We start from the raw sequence: 17,126 nt of genomic DNA, 5'->3' as shown, positions 1-17,126 counted from the left end.
GTATAGCACTGGGATGGGGTCTGGATAAGGATTTGGGATGGGACGGTGGGAAGGAATGGTGCAATCACCGACACTTGGACGGTCGGGGATTGAACGCTGACCTGCATGAAGCGAGACCGTCGCTCTACCGTCCAGCCCAAGTGATTGGGTTCAACATTAGAGAGGGGGAAGGGGGAGGGGAAACGTGAGAGAAGGGGGGATCAACATGAGAGTGAGGGGGGGCCTCTCATGTTGACGCATGTTGGGGCGCATATTGCATGTTGACCCCCGCAGGGGGCGCATGTTTACCCCCTTTCATGTTGACCCCCTCTTTCATGTTGAGCCCCTCTCATGTTGACCCCCCTCTCTCTCATGTTGACCCCCTCTCTCTCATGTTGACCCCCCTCTCTCTCATGTTGACCCCCTCTTTCTCATGTTGACCCCCCTCTCTCTCATGCTGACCCCCTCTCTCTCTTGTTGACCCCCTCTCTCATCCTGACCCCCTTTCTCTCATGTTGACCCCCTTTCTCTCATGCTGACCCCCTTCCCTCTCTCATGTTGACCCCCTCTCATGTTGACCCCCCTTTCTCTCATGTTGACCCCCTCTCTTGTGCTGACCCCCTTTCTCTCATGTTGACCCCCCTCTCTCTCATGTTGACCCCCTTTTTCTCATGTTGACCCCCTCTCTCTCATGTTGACCCCCCCCTCGCATATTGAGCCCCCTCTCTCTCATGTTGACCCCCCCCCTCGCATGTTGACCCCCCTCTCTCTCATGTTGGCCTTCCCCTCTCTCACATGAGAGTGGGGGATAACATGAGTGAGAGAGAGGGAGGGAGGGGGCAACATGAGAGAGGGGGTCATCATGAGAGAGGGGAGGTTAACATGAGAGAGAGAGAGAGATGGGGGGTCAACATGTGAGGTGGGCAGTCAACATGAGAGAGAGGGGGTCATCATGATAGAGGAGGGTTAAGAGTGGGGGCCAACATGAGAGTGGGAGGTCAACATGAAAGAGAGCATTTCTGTTGTCTGAAGACAGAATGCTATAGTTCTGGTAGCTAATTTTTGCTGGGAATAATGGGCTTGAGATACAGGGTAGCTTGAGACAGGGTAGCTTGAGATTGAGATAGCTTGAGATAGTTTGCAGTAGTTGAACCCTATGCACCTGTATATGCTCATACTGCATGAATTGCTGTTTCATTGTCACGAGGAACACCAAAATCTATAGCTGGTATAGTCGAAACTGGTGTGTACTTACAGATAACTGTCTTTCGAGTGCAGTTATCTAAGTGTAATTACCCAAGTTAGTTACAGAATAAGAGCTAAGCTTGTGGTGTTCTGTCTTTCCTACAATTGTTAGCATGTGATTGAAGCTACCAGTGATGGAAATGGGGTTGGGGGGGAAGGGAAGAGGAAGAAGGGATATGAAAGTGATGAAAAGCATTGAGATGGAAGAGTGTCAAATAAAAAGATAAATCAAATGTCTCCATTTTCTTAAGCATTTCATTAATTGGTTTAATCTTGATTATGAAGTAAAAAAATTTTGATAATGATAATGTTTATTTAAGATAAAGTATAAACTGTACATACAAAATGAGTTACAAGCAGAATATTGGATTTCTTGATAGAACTAATATATAATATGCCTAAAGCCAGTAATACTCAGAGTATTTTGGGCAAGATTTGTATTTTTAACAAAGTTTTTAAGTAAATCATTTATCTATTTAAAAATTTCATTTAAAAATTGAAAACAGATTAATTTTTTCTCAAAATAATGATTTTGTATATATTTAGAATATAAATATATGGATGTACTGTACTACAAAAATACAAATTATCAAGCCATACTTTAACTTTATGTACAACACTGACAAAAGTTATTTTTGTCCCATATTCCAAACTTGGCCCAGTATATTATAACCGCTTATACTGTGTATGTCTTGGGTGAAGTTGCCAGCATTCAGCCACATAATGTATGTTACAGAATTGAAGTTAAAAACAAATATTCTGTAATACATTTAGGTAAACATCGATGGCATGATAAGTAGGTTATACTTATCTATAAAATTAAAGAACATTTATTATTCATATATACAGTAATAATACTTTATAATTTAATAACCAAAACATCAAGGGACCTTGAATGATGAAATCAAATTGTGTAGTCAGACTGTATCACCTGTCACTGAGGGAATTTCATATAAAATCATGAAAATTATAGGTTCTAACATACCTACCTTCATTTTCCTAGAACTAGGAAACATTATTACAATATACTGTACTGAGTACCCTTAAGCTTGGCCACTACATGCTGGAAATGCAAACATCTGCCAGGCACACAAAACCATCAATCACCCAAATGTTTGAAGGCACGTAACATAGGAATAGCTGGGCATTAATTTCTTATATCAGTGGGCATATTATCATGGTGTACCAGTAGTGTTTGATGATGCTTTAAGATTGTTTGCCGACATTTTTAGGGGAATAGACACTGGCATCGTCAAACCTATATTCAGTAATTCAATGGCTTGTTCCTTGAGAGCCCTTGACAGTTAAAGATCTGATATTAATATACCGTACAAGGTAGAAATAGTGTATCAACATGGATATGTGGTATCTTCAATTAATTTGAAGATACTGTACAGGTACTTGGTTTGATGGGAGGATATATAATGTTTTTGTTACTGTTCTGGTATCATGTCAGAAGTCTTTCACCCATAATGCACCATTCAAGGTGCCTACCCTTGTGTCATTCTAGGTTAAAGACCATACAGCCAACCAAAAACAAGAGATATAAAATAAAATAAAATATGACACCAAATGCCTAAACTTTACAACAATTATTTAATAATGCCTATCTTAAAAAGTAATTCAATTTTGTCTTGTCTTAGATATCTTCTGAACTTATATTTTATTAGAATATGTTTCACATAATTTGTTTGTGGTTTCATTCTATTTAATGCTTCAGGCACAAGAGGTTTTCAGGCATCAATGACATGATACAGATGACTTCCAGATGACATGATACAGATGACTTCCAGAATTTCAATGACTTCACAAAGCCTTAATTTAGTTTCTCTCTTTTTCCTCCCTTTTTATTGTAGACAAGTGTGTTATTTTTGTAAGTAAGTGTACGAGAGCTTCTAAAAAGCAAATGATAGAATATGAATGTGGCAGTAAAGCATACGAGAGCAATTACTGATATGTACTCAGCGCGATTGCTGAAGGAAGTTCCGCAGATTGTGTACCATTCCATTCCATCGCTGACAGTTTGACCACCAGGTAAACAGTGAAAATCAAAGTATTTCTCATCATAGTCACTGGTGCATAGATAGGTGTTCCTTTCCAAAATCTGGAAAGGAAAAAATTATTGACAAATAACAACTTTAAATAATTGTCTATACACAAAATTTTATTTTCTGCGGTGAAATTAAACATGTTAAAAGAATAATAAATACTTAATACTGTATACTATAAAATGAATTTAGGATAATATTCATATTCAATAATAATAATAAAAATAATATCAAAATTGAAATTATGTAGGGCATACCACTATATTAAGTTGACAGGCCAAATGTGGGTGATTTCTACTCACATTTTGAGAGAAATTAACTCAATATACAGTAATTTACTATATCACAAATATGATACAATAGCCTTGCTAAATTTGTTGTAAAACTATTAACTTATAAAATACTGCTTAAAGTTTGTTTAACTGTTCAGATTCTAAAAATAATTTGTAACAGTTCATTGACTCCTGCAACATGAAACTGATCTCAAATTTGTTTAAACCCCAGTTATATTTTCTTTTTCTCTATGATGGAGAACAGGAACCCTGTGGTTAGGCTCACTGAGAACCCCCCCCCTAAGTCAACTTCTGACTTTATCCAGGATGCATCCCACAACAGTTGTCTAACTCCCTGGCACCTATTAACTGCTAAGTGAACAGAGGAATCAAGTAAAAGGAAATGTACCAAGGTGTTTCTGTCCTGTTCCGGCATACAAACTGGACGTATAAATTTAGTATCACTGTTGGTAAGTTTTGGCTCAACAAGCCAGACACAAATGAGTAGAATACCCTCCCAACAAGCATCATTAAAGTAAATATATAATTTTTTTAAAATAGGAAGGATACACAAATTAAAAAAATTGGGGTACAAATAAGCCCTGCCTCGTGTGGGTTAGTAAGCCAGCTCCAATGTCCCATTCTTCTCATGTTGAGCAAAATTTAGGTTCTAATCTATATTTACTTGAATTTATCTGAAGGCTACTATCCCTCTAGTGGCCTCAATGAGGGCACGAAGCCAGCAGCTTCTCAAAGGTCCTCTCATTTGACCTGATGATTTTATTGAGTTGGATTTTGAAATTCAGCAGTGTTTTGGCATATTTTACCGTCCACTTGGGGTGGACAGTAGGGCGACGGTCTCGCTTCATGCAGGTCGGCATTCAATCCCCAACTGTCCAAGTGGCTGGGCATCATTCCTTTCCCCTGTCCCATCCCAAATCCTTATCCTGACCCCTTCCAAGTGCTATATACTTGTAATGGCTTGGTGCTTTTCTCTGATAGTTCCCTTCCCTTGGCATTTACAACCTTGGCAAGTAGGTGGTTCCATGGGTTTACTGTATAGCTCTATGGGAGAAAAAGTATATCTTGTTTTCTGTCCTACATTGTGACTTGTTGAGCTTCAAACTGTTGCTCCTTGTTTGTGTTGCATCTCACATTTTAAAGCAGCTGTCTTGATCAATATCCTCCAAATTGTTCAGTATTTTAAAAGTTTGATGAGATCCGCCCTGGTATGTTGTTATCTCTGTGCCCCCTCAACCTGTCTTGGTATGTGTCGATAATCACAAGAACTTGAAACTGAAATTTTTATCCCATTGAAAACAAATTACAGCAAATGAACTTGTCTCTAGAAATCTAAAGCTGAAATGTAGTTTTTGCAGCTATAATATGATACAAAAAATTATAAATAAATACATTTGACTTACATCACCAAATGCAGTGTAAACATAAGTTTTATCATCACAAGGTCCAGTGCGTTCATGCAAGCCTATAGAGATCTCCTCTTCAGGTTTTCCAAACAGAGCCATACACATGTAGAGGCCATAATGCATGATCATGTTGAAAATTATGATGATCACTGACCAATGAGACTTCTCACCTGAAATTTATAGTTTATATTATTAAAACATTTATTAAAAACTGCAACACCTTACCTGAAGATAATTTTTTCTATTTACACAGTGATTACAAAAATAATATGCACAAAAAAAGAAAATATTCAAGTGAAATGCATTTTGGAAGTTATAACAAATACTTCAAATTATTATTATTATTATTATTAAATTATCATGAGTAAGCACTAAGCCAGTGTGACTATATACCATAGGAAGGTCTGGGCAAGAAAGACCATGTCCAGGCAAACAACAGTTACACAATCAGTTACACCTGGGTGCATAATAGAGTTCTCAGGCACACTAACCTAAGCCTGTCCAACCCTTAGACAAGGATGCACAACGACATTTTGTGACTGAAGCAGTAACTATAAAAATATTGCCATGAATAACATGGGCACAACATAACCTGGGAAGAGGAAACAAACTAGATCAAAGTGTGACCTTCAGGTAATAAAATGGACTATGCTTCACTATAGTAAGGTGACAGTGATTGAATGTACCGTATACTCTTCAAATATTTGTGCCACGAATATGAATGTCCCAAAACTAAGTTGCAGTGAAGGTGGTAGGAAACATGAGAGAATATCACACCTAATAAATAATTCAACCAGAACTGAGATAACCAGATGGTAATTAAGTCCAGAGATATGCAAGCAACTGTGTACAGGAATACTCTCACACAAGACATGCCCACTGCCAAAGCCCACTGCACAACAAAATGCAAGTTTCTACGAATAAACACGTCGCTTAACATTGAATGTGAGGTGGGTCGTGGCAATGAACCCTATAAATATATATTGCTGTGCTGCCTCCTAGTTGTGGTCTGGCATATAAAAACCTGGCCAAGAATTATCAAATATTTTTGTGTCCATTAACAATACATTTATATCTTTCCTTAATCATGGTGGCTTAGTTTGTATTTATAAAACAGTTTATGAGGTCCAAAGTGCTACAAAGTTGTCTAGGACAATAATAACTGTGGCTTGGGAACTTTTGAACCTCGTAACCTGTTCAATAAATACAAATTAATTCGCATGATTGAGGAACGATGTATAGGTTTCATAAATGGATGCATAAATATGTGATGAATCCTGGGCCTTAATGAAAGAGAGTGAATTAATGAGAGTGCAGCTAGGCAGCTTATGTGATGCCAAATAGCTCAAAGAATGACTTTGAGCTTATTTGAAAAAGAATTCAAAGGTCATTCTGGGCTGGAATGAATTGTCTCCAGTTTCTTCCTTGCACCAGTATGAACTGCAAAGAATATATGTATAAACGCTAGTGCACTGGTGTGGAAAATTTGCCTATCTTGTCTGTATGGTGCTGCTCATGGAACCAGCAGAATATTGCCTAAGAGAGTAACCGAGACGTATTGGTAACAAATCTGTATTTTTATAATACAGTACATACTATTAAAGGTGCAAGAATAAGTAAAATTGTGAAAAAATGGTATTTCAATTAGGGGTCATCTTAATGGCATTGTAGGGCCAAGGAAAAGAAATGCACAGGAGCCCTCTAACCAGATGATGGGTCCTGTCCATCTGCTAAAGTGCAGGATTAATGTAAGATAGTTATGCACAAATTATATACTATATAGTATAAATATAATTTGAAAATTGATTTGAATCCCAGGCCTTTCCAGTGAGAGGTCGATTAATTATCTACTCTGCCAAGAGTGGACAATTACAATATGGCATTGTAATTATTCTATACAGTGGTATAGAGTGACTCATGGATAATATGGGAAGCATGGGGCTCCTAGAATTGTGGGGCCCCTGGGCAACTGCCTCCTTGTGCCTAACGGTATGTGTTAAAACAGCACTGATTCCAATATAGAGTCAATCGAGGCAGACTTTATCATCTTGATAACCTCTTACGAATACCTGGAGTCATTCTGGTGGCAATTTTTTTTCCATACACTTCTTTAAGGTTTCTGAACTATTGAGACATGATATTTAGTGAGAAATGAATTCAGATTAAATTATAAAAGGTCTAAGGTACAGTACTTAGAGTAATGTGAACTCATACCAACCCTTTTGCCTGCGTGATGTAAGTCTTGGTGTGCGATCAGCTGACCACACAATCAGTAAGTACACAACAAGAATAGTGATAACACAGTTTTCGGTGTGGATGCCATATGTATCATGAAGGGGATGGTACAAGAAGATGAACTGTATTACACCACCAGGCATGCCACATAAGCCTGCCAGGAATGCACACAAAATTTCTTTACCCGAACTGAAAAAAAAGAATGAAGCAAAATATAATCAGACTTGAAAAGACATTGTAAGCATTGTACATAGAAATGTATGCTTACTAGTGACAATTTATCCACTATACAGTAAAATGATAAAAATATTCCATATACAAATCTGAAAGGTTAGCCAATTGCATTAGCCATCTGTTGAAAAGTAACAAGAATACCACACATGAGCTATATTGGTATACTGTATTCCTATTGTTCAGCATGAACAGTGCTCCATTAGCTAAGGACAGCGGTATGGAACATTAAAAAATGAAGACAAAAATGTGCTGTCTGCTGAAAACTTATCTACTGATACATGCACATATTTTTATAAAAGAGTGCACAAACTTGCACACATATACACATTCTTATGATACTATGCAGAGTCCTAAGAATTAGATACTTCAACATTTATACACTGTTACAGTACACAGCTTTGCAGAATGTTTTGTAATGTTTGTCAATGATAAACTAAAATGACAGCCCCCCACATCATTGCTCTTCTCTAGACCTGATACTTGTCTGAACTCCTACCAGTGTCCAAAATCCATAAACAAATATGTGCACAATGCATTTTTATTTAATCGTACCTGGAGACTTCTCCTTTATCATCTGTTCCAGTGATCTTACGGCGCCAAAAATTGAGAGCAAAGGTGAATGCCGTACCAAAGGTAAGATGGAAATAGTAAGAATTCCAAGGAACTGAGTAGTGCCGGTCAAAGATATTGGGATCCGTATCATGCCATGTCCAATGCACAAATTTGACAGCCATGATATCATAAGGAATGTCAATCAGAACTTCCATCAAGCCAGCTGAGGAAAGTTATTTCATTAATTTCCAAAAAATATATAGACTGTGGAATAGTTTTAGATACATGTATGCATTTCTAAGTAATGTATAAAATATATTAGGTATGTCTCAGTATGTGTATATTCTCTGCTTTTCTTTGTCATCTGTTCTAACAAAATACTACCAGGCCAGTAAAACGACATTCCCGATAAACAAAAATACTGGAAAAACGATACATACCAATAAATAAATAACAAATTATTTAACAAAAATACTACTAAGTCAGATGTCAAATTGATATTCAGAATTGCATTCAAAGCAAACAATATAGAACCTATAATCTTGTATCATAACACCAATACTACCAAAATAGAAATTTAATTTCTTTTAAAAACATACCAGCCATAGGTTCTGCCCAGCGAGGAAGTTTTGCATGTGCCACCATGTATGCTGCATTGTACATAAATGACGGATCTGAAAAAATTATATATGTATATAATCTTGACTAATTCTGAGGAAATCCATTAATTTAATATATTATAATTATGCAGTACAGTAGTTTAAATTAGCATTATACAGTACTGCAGCAACTTTCTGCAGTAGGGCTACATTGTTGTAATTGGAGCTAAAATAATCTATAACAAACTTCTTATAACAGCAAAAAAATTCCTTAAAATTAACATGACAGTTCTTTCTGATATTATGAAGGTTAAACAAAACATTTTTGCTGTTCTTGGAGCAAGTGATAAAGTCGTACACAAAAAGACGCAGAAACGTAGGCTAGCTGATGCTGCTTATGGGGTTAGAAAAAGGAATTTCTTAGGTCTGTAAGCATTACTCAGTAGTTGCAGGAAATAAGTCACAATAACATGGCTGAAGTCAAATAATCAAACCATTACATATGAAGCAAAAAGAAAGTGGCAACATTTTGGCCTGTTATGGATCCTCCTCAGTTGCAACTTCGTGATGGGTTGAAACACCATTACTTTTCTTTTTATTAATGTGTGGGTTATGTTATTACTTGGTAGTATTAGAATAGTGATGAGTAGCTTAAGCACTTGCAAAAATGTGGTATTAAGCATGTAACAAGTGGGACCAGTAATTCTACACTACAAAAATCATGATCAATGAAATCTACAACAGAATGTAATTCATCTACAATAGAAATATTTTTGAAGACATTATGTGCAGCAGAGATTTATCTTGGTGAGTGCAGAACAATTATTTGAATTCTCACTTTTAGATACAGTGTACAGTTTCGAGATAGACAGTTTTACATAAAAATTTCCTCTCGTGATCTTAGTCTTAAGGTGTCTGGAAATGATGTCAGTGACAATATTTTTTAGTTCTATCCCCAGGTTAGGAACGATGCAGTTGACATACAGATCAGGGGTATGTGGAAGGGCAATCTTCTCCCCAGAAACATGATGGTGGTCTGCGAATGCCAGTAGTTGTCAATATCGGGTAACCAAAAAGAGGTCATTTCAACTGTCAAGCCATGGAGATAACATGCCAGCCAGTGATACTTCCATCGCCCTCCCACGATGAAAGCTGAAAAGATAGTTCATTGTTAATACACATTGGAGAAAATGTAAATATAGTTAAAAGTACAGTACTAATGTTCCAAAAAATACATTTAATTGGCACATATTAAGTCTAAATGAGATTATTTACTGACATACATTATTAAGAAAGAAACACTCGCCAGTATGAAAGTGACAGAAAAAAAATGTTAAAGCTACGTTGCTTCGGTGATATAAAATAAATATTAAAGGGCTCCTTCAAAACTAATTTCAGTATCACCAAATTCAGTAACATCGTATTCAGTATCACAAGTGATCATGTACACAAACCTATGGGAATCATATTACATTTAGATAAGATTCTAGCATTTAATCAGTAGTAGTAGTTACTTTGTTTGGATGTTAACCCACTCTTTGACTTCGGGCATGAACACTTCTTTTGGACTCTGGTACCTTCCAGCACTAGTTTCTTTGCCTTTTGTCAGTTTCATGTGTAGTCTTGCAGCTATTTTCTTCATGCTGTGCCTTTTGATATGTGTGGGAAACTCGAGTATACCTCGAATATATGCAGCATTTGACCATTCCCCAGGATACTACCTACAACAGTCGGCTAACACCAAGGTTCCTAATCACTGCTAGGTGAACAGTGGCAATGGGTGTAAGGAGACTTGCCCATTTGTCTCGCCCTGCCTGGGATACGAACCCAGGACCGTTCGGTTGTGAGCCGACGCCACTAACCACTGCGCCACAAGTTACACTATACTGTACTCTTAATATGTGTGAACTCTTAATATGTTACTAATTAGGAGCTTAATCATATCCAGATCCATTTACTTTAAGAAATTTATAGTCCACTGTTCTATTTCTTGCTTTCCTGGGAGCAAAGATACATTTGCCCAGAGAAGATAGGATGTGTTATAGGGCAGTATTCATATACTGTCATGTTTGTCAGTATTGTACATTATTCCCAAGCCCCCTAAATATGCATCCACATGCTGCCATCTGTTGATGACAATGAAGGCCTAAGCTTGACAGAAAAAATTATACCCCTTTTTTAAATATTTTCACTTTCTAAAAAGGGTTAGAAATTTTAAATAATATATATTTTTTTATATTGCATATGTAACAAAAAGTGTAAAAATAAAAATGTAGTTTTTGAAGGAAAAATATTTATTTTACTTCCCCTAATACACATTTAATTTCTTGGGGATATGGATAGTATAGTATCATGCCAGTGAATCAACTAAGTTAGAAACTGGAAATGCTGGATGTCTGTTTATAAAAAATTTTAAAAACATAATAATAGTACAATCATCATATTTACCATGAGTCAAAGACAGAAGTCCAATGATCACAAAGGACCATTCTGAGAGAAAGTATGTTGGCTGGGCTTTGAAGACCTCCAATGGGTTATTCACATGCACAAACCAATCAAGATCCTGCAGATAAATGATTCATTAACTATAGAATCAAATAAATACATAAATACAGTACATTACATAGACCATATCTATTTATATCTGTCGCTCAGTTACACACAACTACAATACCCATATCACCCTTCGCACACACACACACACACACCACTCCCTTAAACCCCCACACATAACTCTCAGGTGCCTATTTCCTGCTGCATGAACAGGCCATTACCTGTAAGAAAATGTGCCTAAATGTCTCGTCCTGCATAGAAGACGAACATGGTACTTTTTGTTGTGAACTAACTGCACTGACCACTTGGGAGAGATTGATCTCTGACAAGCTTGACAGAAGAGTATGGCACTAGTACCAGCATTGTTTCTGATATAGACAAGCAAAAGCACCATTTTTTAATGTTGGCTGCTAAAAGCAATATACATATACTTTGTAAATTCATTTAGTAAAACAGAAATGCCTCATTTGGCCACTAGAAGACAAGACTACTCGATCTTTGTTTCCAAAGAAAAATAGTTTTACCATAGAGATAACTAATTTTGGTGTTAATTGTGGAAAAAAATATTGAGAAATACCTGTAACCAATTACTTTATATTTTGAGTTAACCTATATTTATCTGAGGCTTAACACTTCAATGGCCTCGACAAGGTCAGGAACCCAGCGGCTTTTTAAAGGTCCCACTGCTTGTCCTGAAGATTTTTTCAAGCTGGATTTTTAAATTCAACAGTGTTTTGGCATTTACAACTTCTGCGAGAAGGCGGTTCCATGGATTTATAGTCCAATGGGTGAAAAAGCATCTCCTGTTTTCTGTCCTACATGTAACTTGAGCTTGAAACCATTGTTCCTTGTTAGTGTTACATCTGACGTCTTGAAGAAGGATATCTAGATCAAAATCCTCCAAACTGCTCAGTACTCTTTTTTTTTTTTTTTTAAAAGTTTCGACGAGATGCACGCTATTATGTCTGGTTTGCAGTCTCGTTAGGCCTGGGGCCCTCAACTGTTCCTGATATGAGAGTTGACTTACTACTGGAATGATTTTTGATGCCTGGTGTTGAATTATCTCCAAAGCAGATATGTCTTTCTGAAGATAAAGTCTTCATGCTTGGATACAATAATCAAAGTGAGAGTATTAAAAAGTTTAAATAAATATACTGTATGATGTGTGTAAATTATCTTCACATAGCTGATCATAGACTTAAATGTACAGTATTAAAGTTACATTATAACTATAGTATTATCAATACTGTAATTTGAACCCAATAATTGAATTACATACATCAAATCATCTCTGACACTCACATTTTTGAATGTGTAGTTTTCTATTTCATCACCAAATCCTGGAAGCTCACGTGGATTAACCATCTTCTTGTCCCTCACTGAAAAATGAGTTTGTAGTAACAAAATTATTTTAGGTGATACACAAAATTCTTTGCATATTACAATTTATATACCTGCTAATAAACCACTGCAACATGTGCTAATGTATATTATATATATATACTGAATATAAATTATTATTTATTATTATTTTACTCAATATTATAGTTCATACTGACTATAGTGAGACTATATACTGACTATAAGCTCGTATATTCAATTATGAACATTAGTTATTTAACAAGATAAATTTATAGAGAACTTTAATCCCCTTTGTTTATTCACTATATGTAATAACAGTTTACCATATAATCAATAATATTTCTACTGTCACTTCTTACACTATACATAATGGTATGAGCAATACACCATCAACTTGAACATGTAAAGTTGTACTATATACTGAACTGTCCTGTACTCAAGGATCAGCATTTTTTAGCACTGTAATATGAAATTACTTGGTAATGAACCAATTATTAATAATCTTACAACAAACGGTGCTCTCTTAATTAGCAGAGATAATAATAGTCCACACTAATTGGCATGCTAATAGTTATATAGACGATTTATATACACACATACATTCATAGGGCTTATATCTGGTCGCTATCCCCTAAGGTCGAATTACTTACCCTCCACAGGACCAAACAACAGTTGACCAACTCCCGGGTACCAATTTTCTGCTAGGTGAACCGAGACATTAGGTGAAAGAAAGCGTACCCATCTATTTCTGTCTCGCCCGGGATTCGAACCCTGGATTCCCGATTGCGAGTCGATAACGAACCCAACTGTATTTCTACAATAAAGTTCTGCATACTACTGAATTGGTTTTAACACATAGAGCGTTGCAGAATATTGAATTGTCTAATTTCACTAACCTGAGTTCCCTCTTAACTCTAAAGCCTTCACCCAGTCATCTGTTTTAAGATGCTTCTTTAATCTGCCCGCTCAGCTGATTTCTGTTTTGCTGCCGGGATTTAAGATTCAACCAACAGCTGATTGGGAAAAATGTTGTATACTGCATCTTCTCGCGAAAACTACATGGAAACTGTTTTGGTGAATATAACAGTATATAGATCTGTTTATCTGAGAATATTCTAATATTTAAATTTGTCTGAAAAAGTCAAAATTAATAATTTACCACCAGGGGCAATAATTTACCACCAGATCTCACCAAGAGCTGTTTTGGGGGAAAAATTACATTGCACGTTCTGCGTGAACACTAATTCACCTAAATTTTGATCAATGTTATAGCACATATTTATATATTTTAGAATATTCTGCGGCTCAAACTTTACAAGAAAATAATAGGGAGTTGGGTGAAAAGTGTCATCAAACAGGATCGTATGTTTGGCAGTGGCTGCTCAACACACCAGTGATATGTTCAGATACGTTATCAACTGAAGTGTTATCCACAAGATGTCTGGCTTCAGTTGGAGAGAGATGCTTCCCATGACAGACTTGAACTTTGGTCAGTGATAGCGAGCATCAGGCAAATATTTCATTGTCTGTCCCTTCGTGGTTTCCATCAATTGTCGTACGTTTTAAAGCCTGTAGTTAGTTATTATTTTATTATTATTATTATTTATTTATATATACAAGAGTTCTTACATTCTTACAGCCACTAGTACCGTAGCGTTTCAGGCAAGAACTTTGTTTGGGACTTTGCTTGGGCGTGAACCCACTCTATGACTTTTGGACGTAAATACGATTTTTGGACTCTTGGGACCTTCCGGCTCACTCGTTGCTGTGGCCTTGCGGCTCTAATTGCTTTGCTTTACGACATATATTCATGTGTAGCCTTCCGACCATTTTTCTCGTGCTGTTCCTTGCGGAGTTTGTGGGAAATTCGAGTTTACCTCAGATATATGCAGCATTTGACCATTCACCAGTATGCGACCCACTACAGTCGAATAACACCCAGGTTCCTAATTACTGCTAGGTGAACAGCTGAAATAGGTGTAGGGAGACTTGCCCATACGTCTCACCCTTCCTGGGATTAGTCAGCGAGGTTAGATGAACACCAAGATCCACGACAGACCTCCCGACTGCAACCCACAATAGTCGCCTATCTCCTGGGTACCTATTTGCTGCTAGGTGAAGAGAGACGGGCGTAAGAAAAAGTACCCAATTAAACATTTCACCATGCCCGGGAATCGAACTGTGTGTAGCGAGTAAACATTATACTCGCTCCAACCTCTCATTACATTAATGACAAACTTAATTAGCAATAATTACGAATCTATAACCTTTTCCCTAATTACAGGTAACATTCTTTCCATCCTATGAAAGTTGAGGTGTAGTCCTATAATATAAGCATTGAAAAGCCAACAGTACAATTTCCACAGTGATTCAGTTAACTTCAGTACAGACGCTTCAGACTTACCACACCTCTTCAACCTCAAGAATGTAGCACTCGGCGTATGCAGTTCTAATCGACGCCAAATCGCTACAGCTTCGACACAGAGCAGACAGCAGACTACGACCGCATCGAGTTACAACGCCCTCGCTCCCTATCGAGTTTAGACACTCACAATTCCCCATCGAGCCGCTATGCTCTCCCGCACAGAGCTCCGCGACTCCTGCCTTTGTCAGCTCTCTGCTCTGCTCCAAGCTCCGTCTCAACGTCTATGACACTGCTGTATCCAAGACTACAAAATAAATATGAAAACCCACTAAACACTGTGTATCTAATCTGCCCAACAACATAACATAATCGTACGTTACAATTGGTTAAATCGATTGTGAGCTGACTGCATACGCTTACCACTATATATATTAAATTCCAGCCAGTTAAGCTTCAAATCTCTTAACAATACTGATTATATCATTATCAGTTTACAAAAATTAGTTTACACAGAACTTGATCAACAAGGAGCTCAGTTACTCAAGACCCGATTAAGACTTCTGTAGGCCTTAAATGCATCTCCAAGATATGTGGCCAGATTTGACAGCATATTCACTAATAACACAAACTAACGCCTACTATTTCGCTTCCATCTATGGCCAGAATAATTTTAATTAGAATAGTGTAGAAAATATTCAAGTAATATAAATAGATACTAGTAGGATTAAGTATATTGAAAAAATAACATCGGTATCAATTTAATAGTATCCATTAGAAAAAGGGGAAGAAATGTTATCACTTTATTTTTGTCAGACGCCATCTATTTCGGTTGCCCTAGGTGCTGTGCCTATAGTGACTAATTGATAATCTGGCGCTGATTATTATACCCCTAAGTTCTTCAGCAGGACTCTTATTTTACGGTTCTATAATCACACTGATATTTTAAAATAGTTTATCAGACAGAAGTAAAAGAAAATGTAAAAAATATTTAACAGAGAAAATTACCGTTCGTTTATGGGTAACTATAACAAAAACTCCATGTCGCACTTTTTACATTAATTATATTTTTGTTAAGATAAAATTAGTGTGCAATGCTTTAAACTCACGACAGTTAACAATATATCTGGCGGGGGACAATCAGCTATATAGTTGACCTAGGGAATTGTCTGTAGGTGTCCAATTCTGGCGGGAATTGCAATTCTCAGGAATATATTAAATTAATTTACAGGCACATCTAATTATCTGCACTGAAAATAATGAGAGAGTTTGGAGGAATTATATTACTCCTTAACATGGCTATAAACGTACACAGTACATATGTTGCATAAAGAGTTCAGTAGTTAAGCAACAAGGGCGGTGATCGATTACAAATGAAGACAAGGAGGAGTATCAGACTTGGTATCTCATTATTATTATGTCAGTTTCTTTTGGGTGATCATATTTCTTGAATTGTTTCATTAAACGTTGATTTGAAACTTTCTTGATAGATGTAATATAACCCATGGGCCACCACAAGTGGTTCATGGGCCAATAGAACGACCAGAAATTAATATATCTTTGACATTTCCAGAGTCAGACAAAATCTGTGCAAACACCTTTGCAAATTAAAGGACCCAGTATATGGAACTCACTTCCTATTGAATTAAAAAACTGTCCAACCTATATTCAAAAGTAGAACAGAGAAATACCAAATTTCATCGTCAGTGTTTCCCACCTAGTGCTACTAAATATTAAGTATTAAATGTTAGTCTAAGTCTTTTCTCCTTGCCCAAAATGCTGTGAGTATTAGTGGTTTTAGGCATTGTATGTACTAGCTCTCCCCAGAAACCCAACATTGTATGTATGTACTTTTACCTGAATAAACATTTATTATTTATTTATTATGGTGTCGGGGGACAGGAAGCCAGGGTGTATTCATACACGTTATGCTTTTATCGAGGTCCCCTTCATCCAAGGCCGAATTACTGACCCCGCCAAGGATGCAAACCCACAACAAGCTGACTAACTCCTGAGTACCTACTCACTTCTAGGTGAACCGGTGCATTTGGTGAAAGGAAATGTGCCCAACTATTTCCGTCTCGCCTGGGATTCGAACCCGGAATTCTCGATTGTGCGTCGAGAACGAACCCGACTGTAATACCAGGATCCTTAAATGCTTGTTAGCGGCTTTGCAAGAATGTACCACTCAATCTGCATTGTTTGCACTTTCACTACCCATTATATCATTTTGTATATCAATTAATTAATAAATACAA

The 17,126-nt window shown here is 36.9% G+C and overlaps 1 protein-coding gene across 3 annotated transcripts; it reads right to left on the bottom strand.

Annotated features, from left to right (window-relative positions):
* Positions 1 to 1,517: 1,517 nt before the first annotated feature.
* On the bottom strand, positions 1,518 to 15,020 carry LOC123762319 (uncharacterized). 3 transcript variants are annotated; one of them, XM_045748774.2, is made up of 9 exons: positions 14,911 to 15,020; positions 12,447 to 12,523; positions 11,040 to 11,154; positions 9,576 to 9,743; positions 8,592 to 8,666; positions 7,993 to 8,215; positions 7,190 to 7,395; positions 4,969 to 5,141; positions 1,518 to 3,328 (listed from the first exon to the last, which is right to left on the bottom strand). In XM_045748774.2, exons 2-9 carry the CDS (start codon positions 12,507 to 12,509, stop codon positions 3,041 to 3,043), a joined length of 1,311 nt encoding a protein of 436 aa, XP_045604730.1. In that variant the 5' UTR covers positions 12,510 to 12,523; positions 14,911 to 15,020; the 3' UTR covers positions 1,518 to 3,040. The 3 variants fall into 3 exon arrangements, with proteins under 3 accessions (XP_045604730.1, XP_045604728.1, XP_045604729.1); XM_045748772.2 differs by lacking the exon at positions 14,911 to 15,020 and adding an exon at positions 13,403 to 13,517; XM_045748773.2 differs by lacking the exon at positions 14,911 to 15,020 and adding an exon at positions 13,157 to 13,290.
* Between the last annotated feature and the right edge of the window lie 2,106 nt (positions 15,021 to 17,126).

Source organism: Procambarus clarkii, chromosome 2 (genome assembly GCF_040958095.1).
Source record: "Procambarus clarkii isolate CNS0578487 chromosome 2, FALCON_Pclarkii_2.0, whole genome shotgun sequence".
NCBI classification, from domain to species: domain Eukaryota; kingdom Metazoa; phylum Arthropoda; class Malacostraca; order Decapoda; family Cambaridae; genus Procambarus; species Procambarus clarkii.
This window is presented reverse-complemented; position numbering and strand designations above follow the sequence as displayed.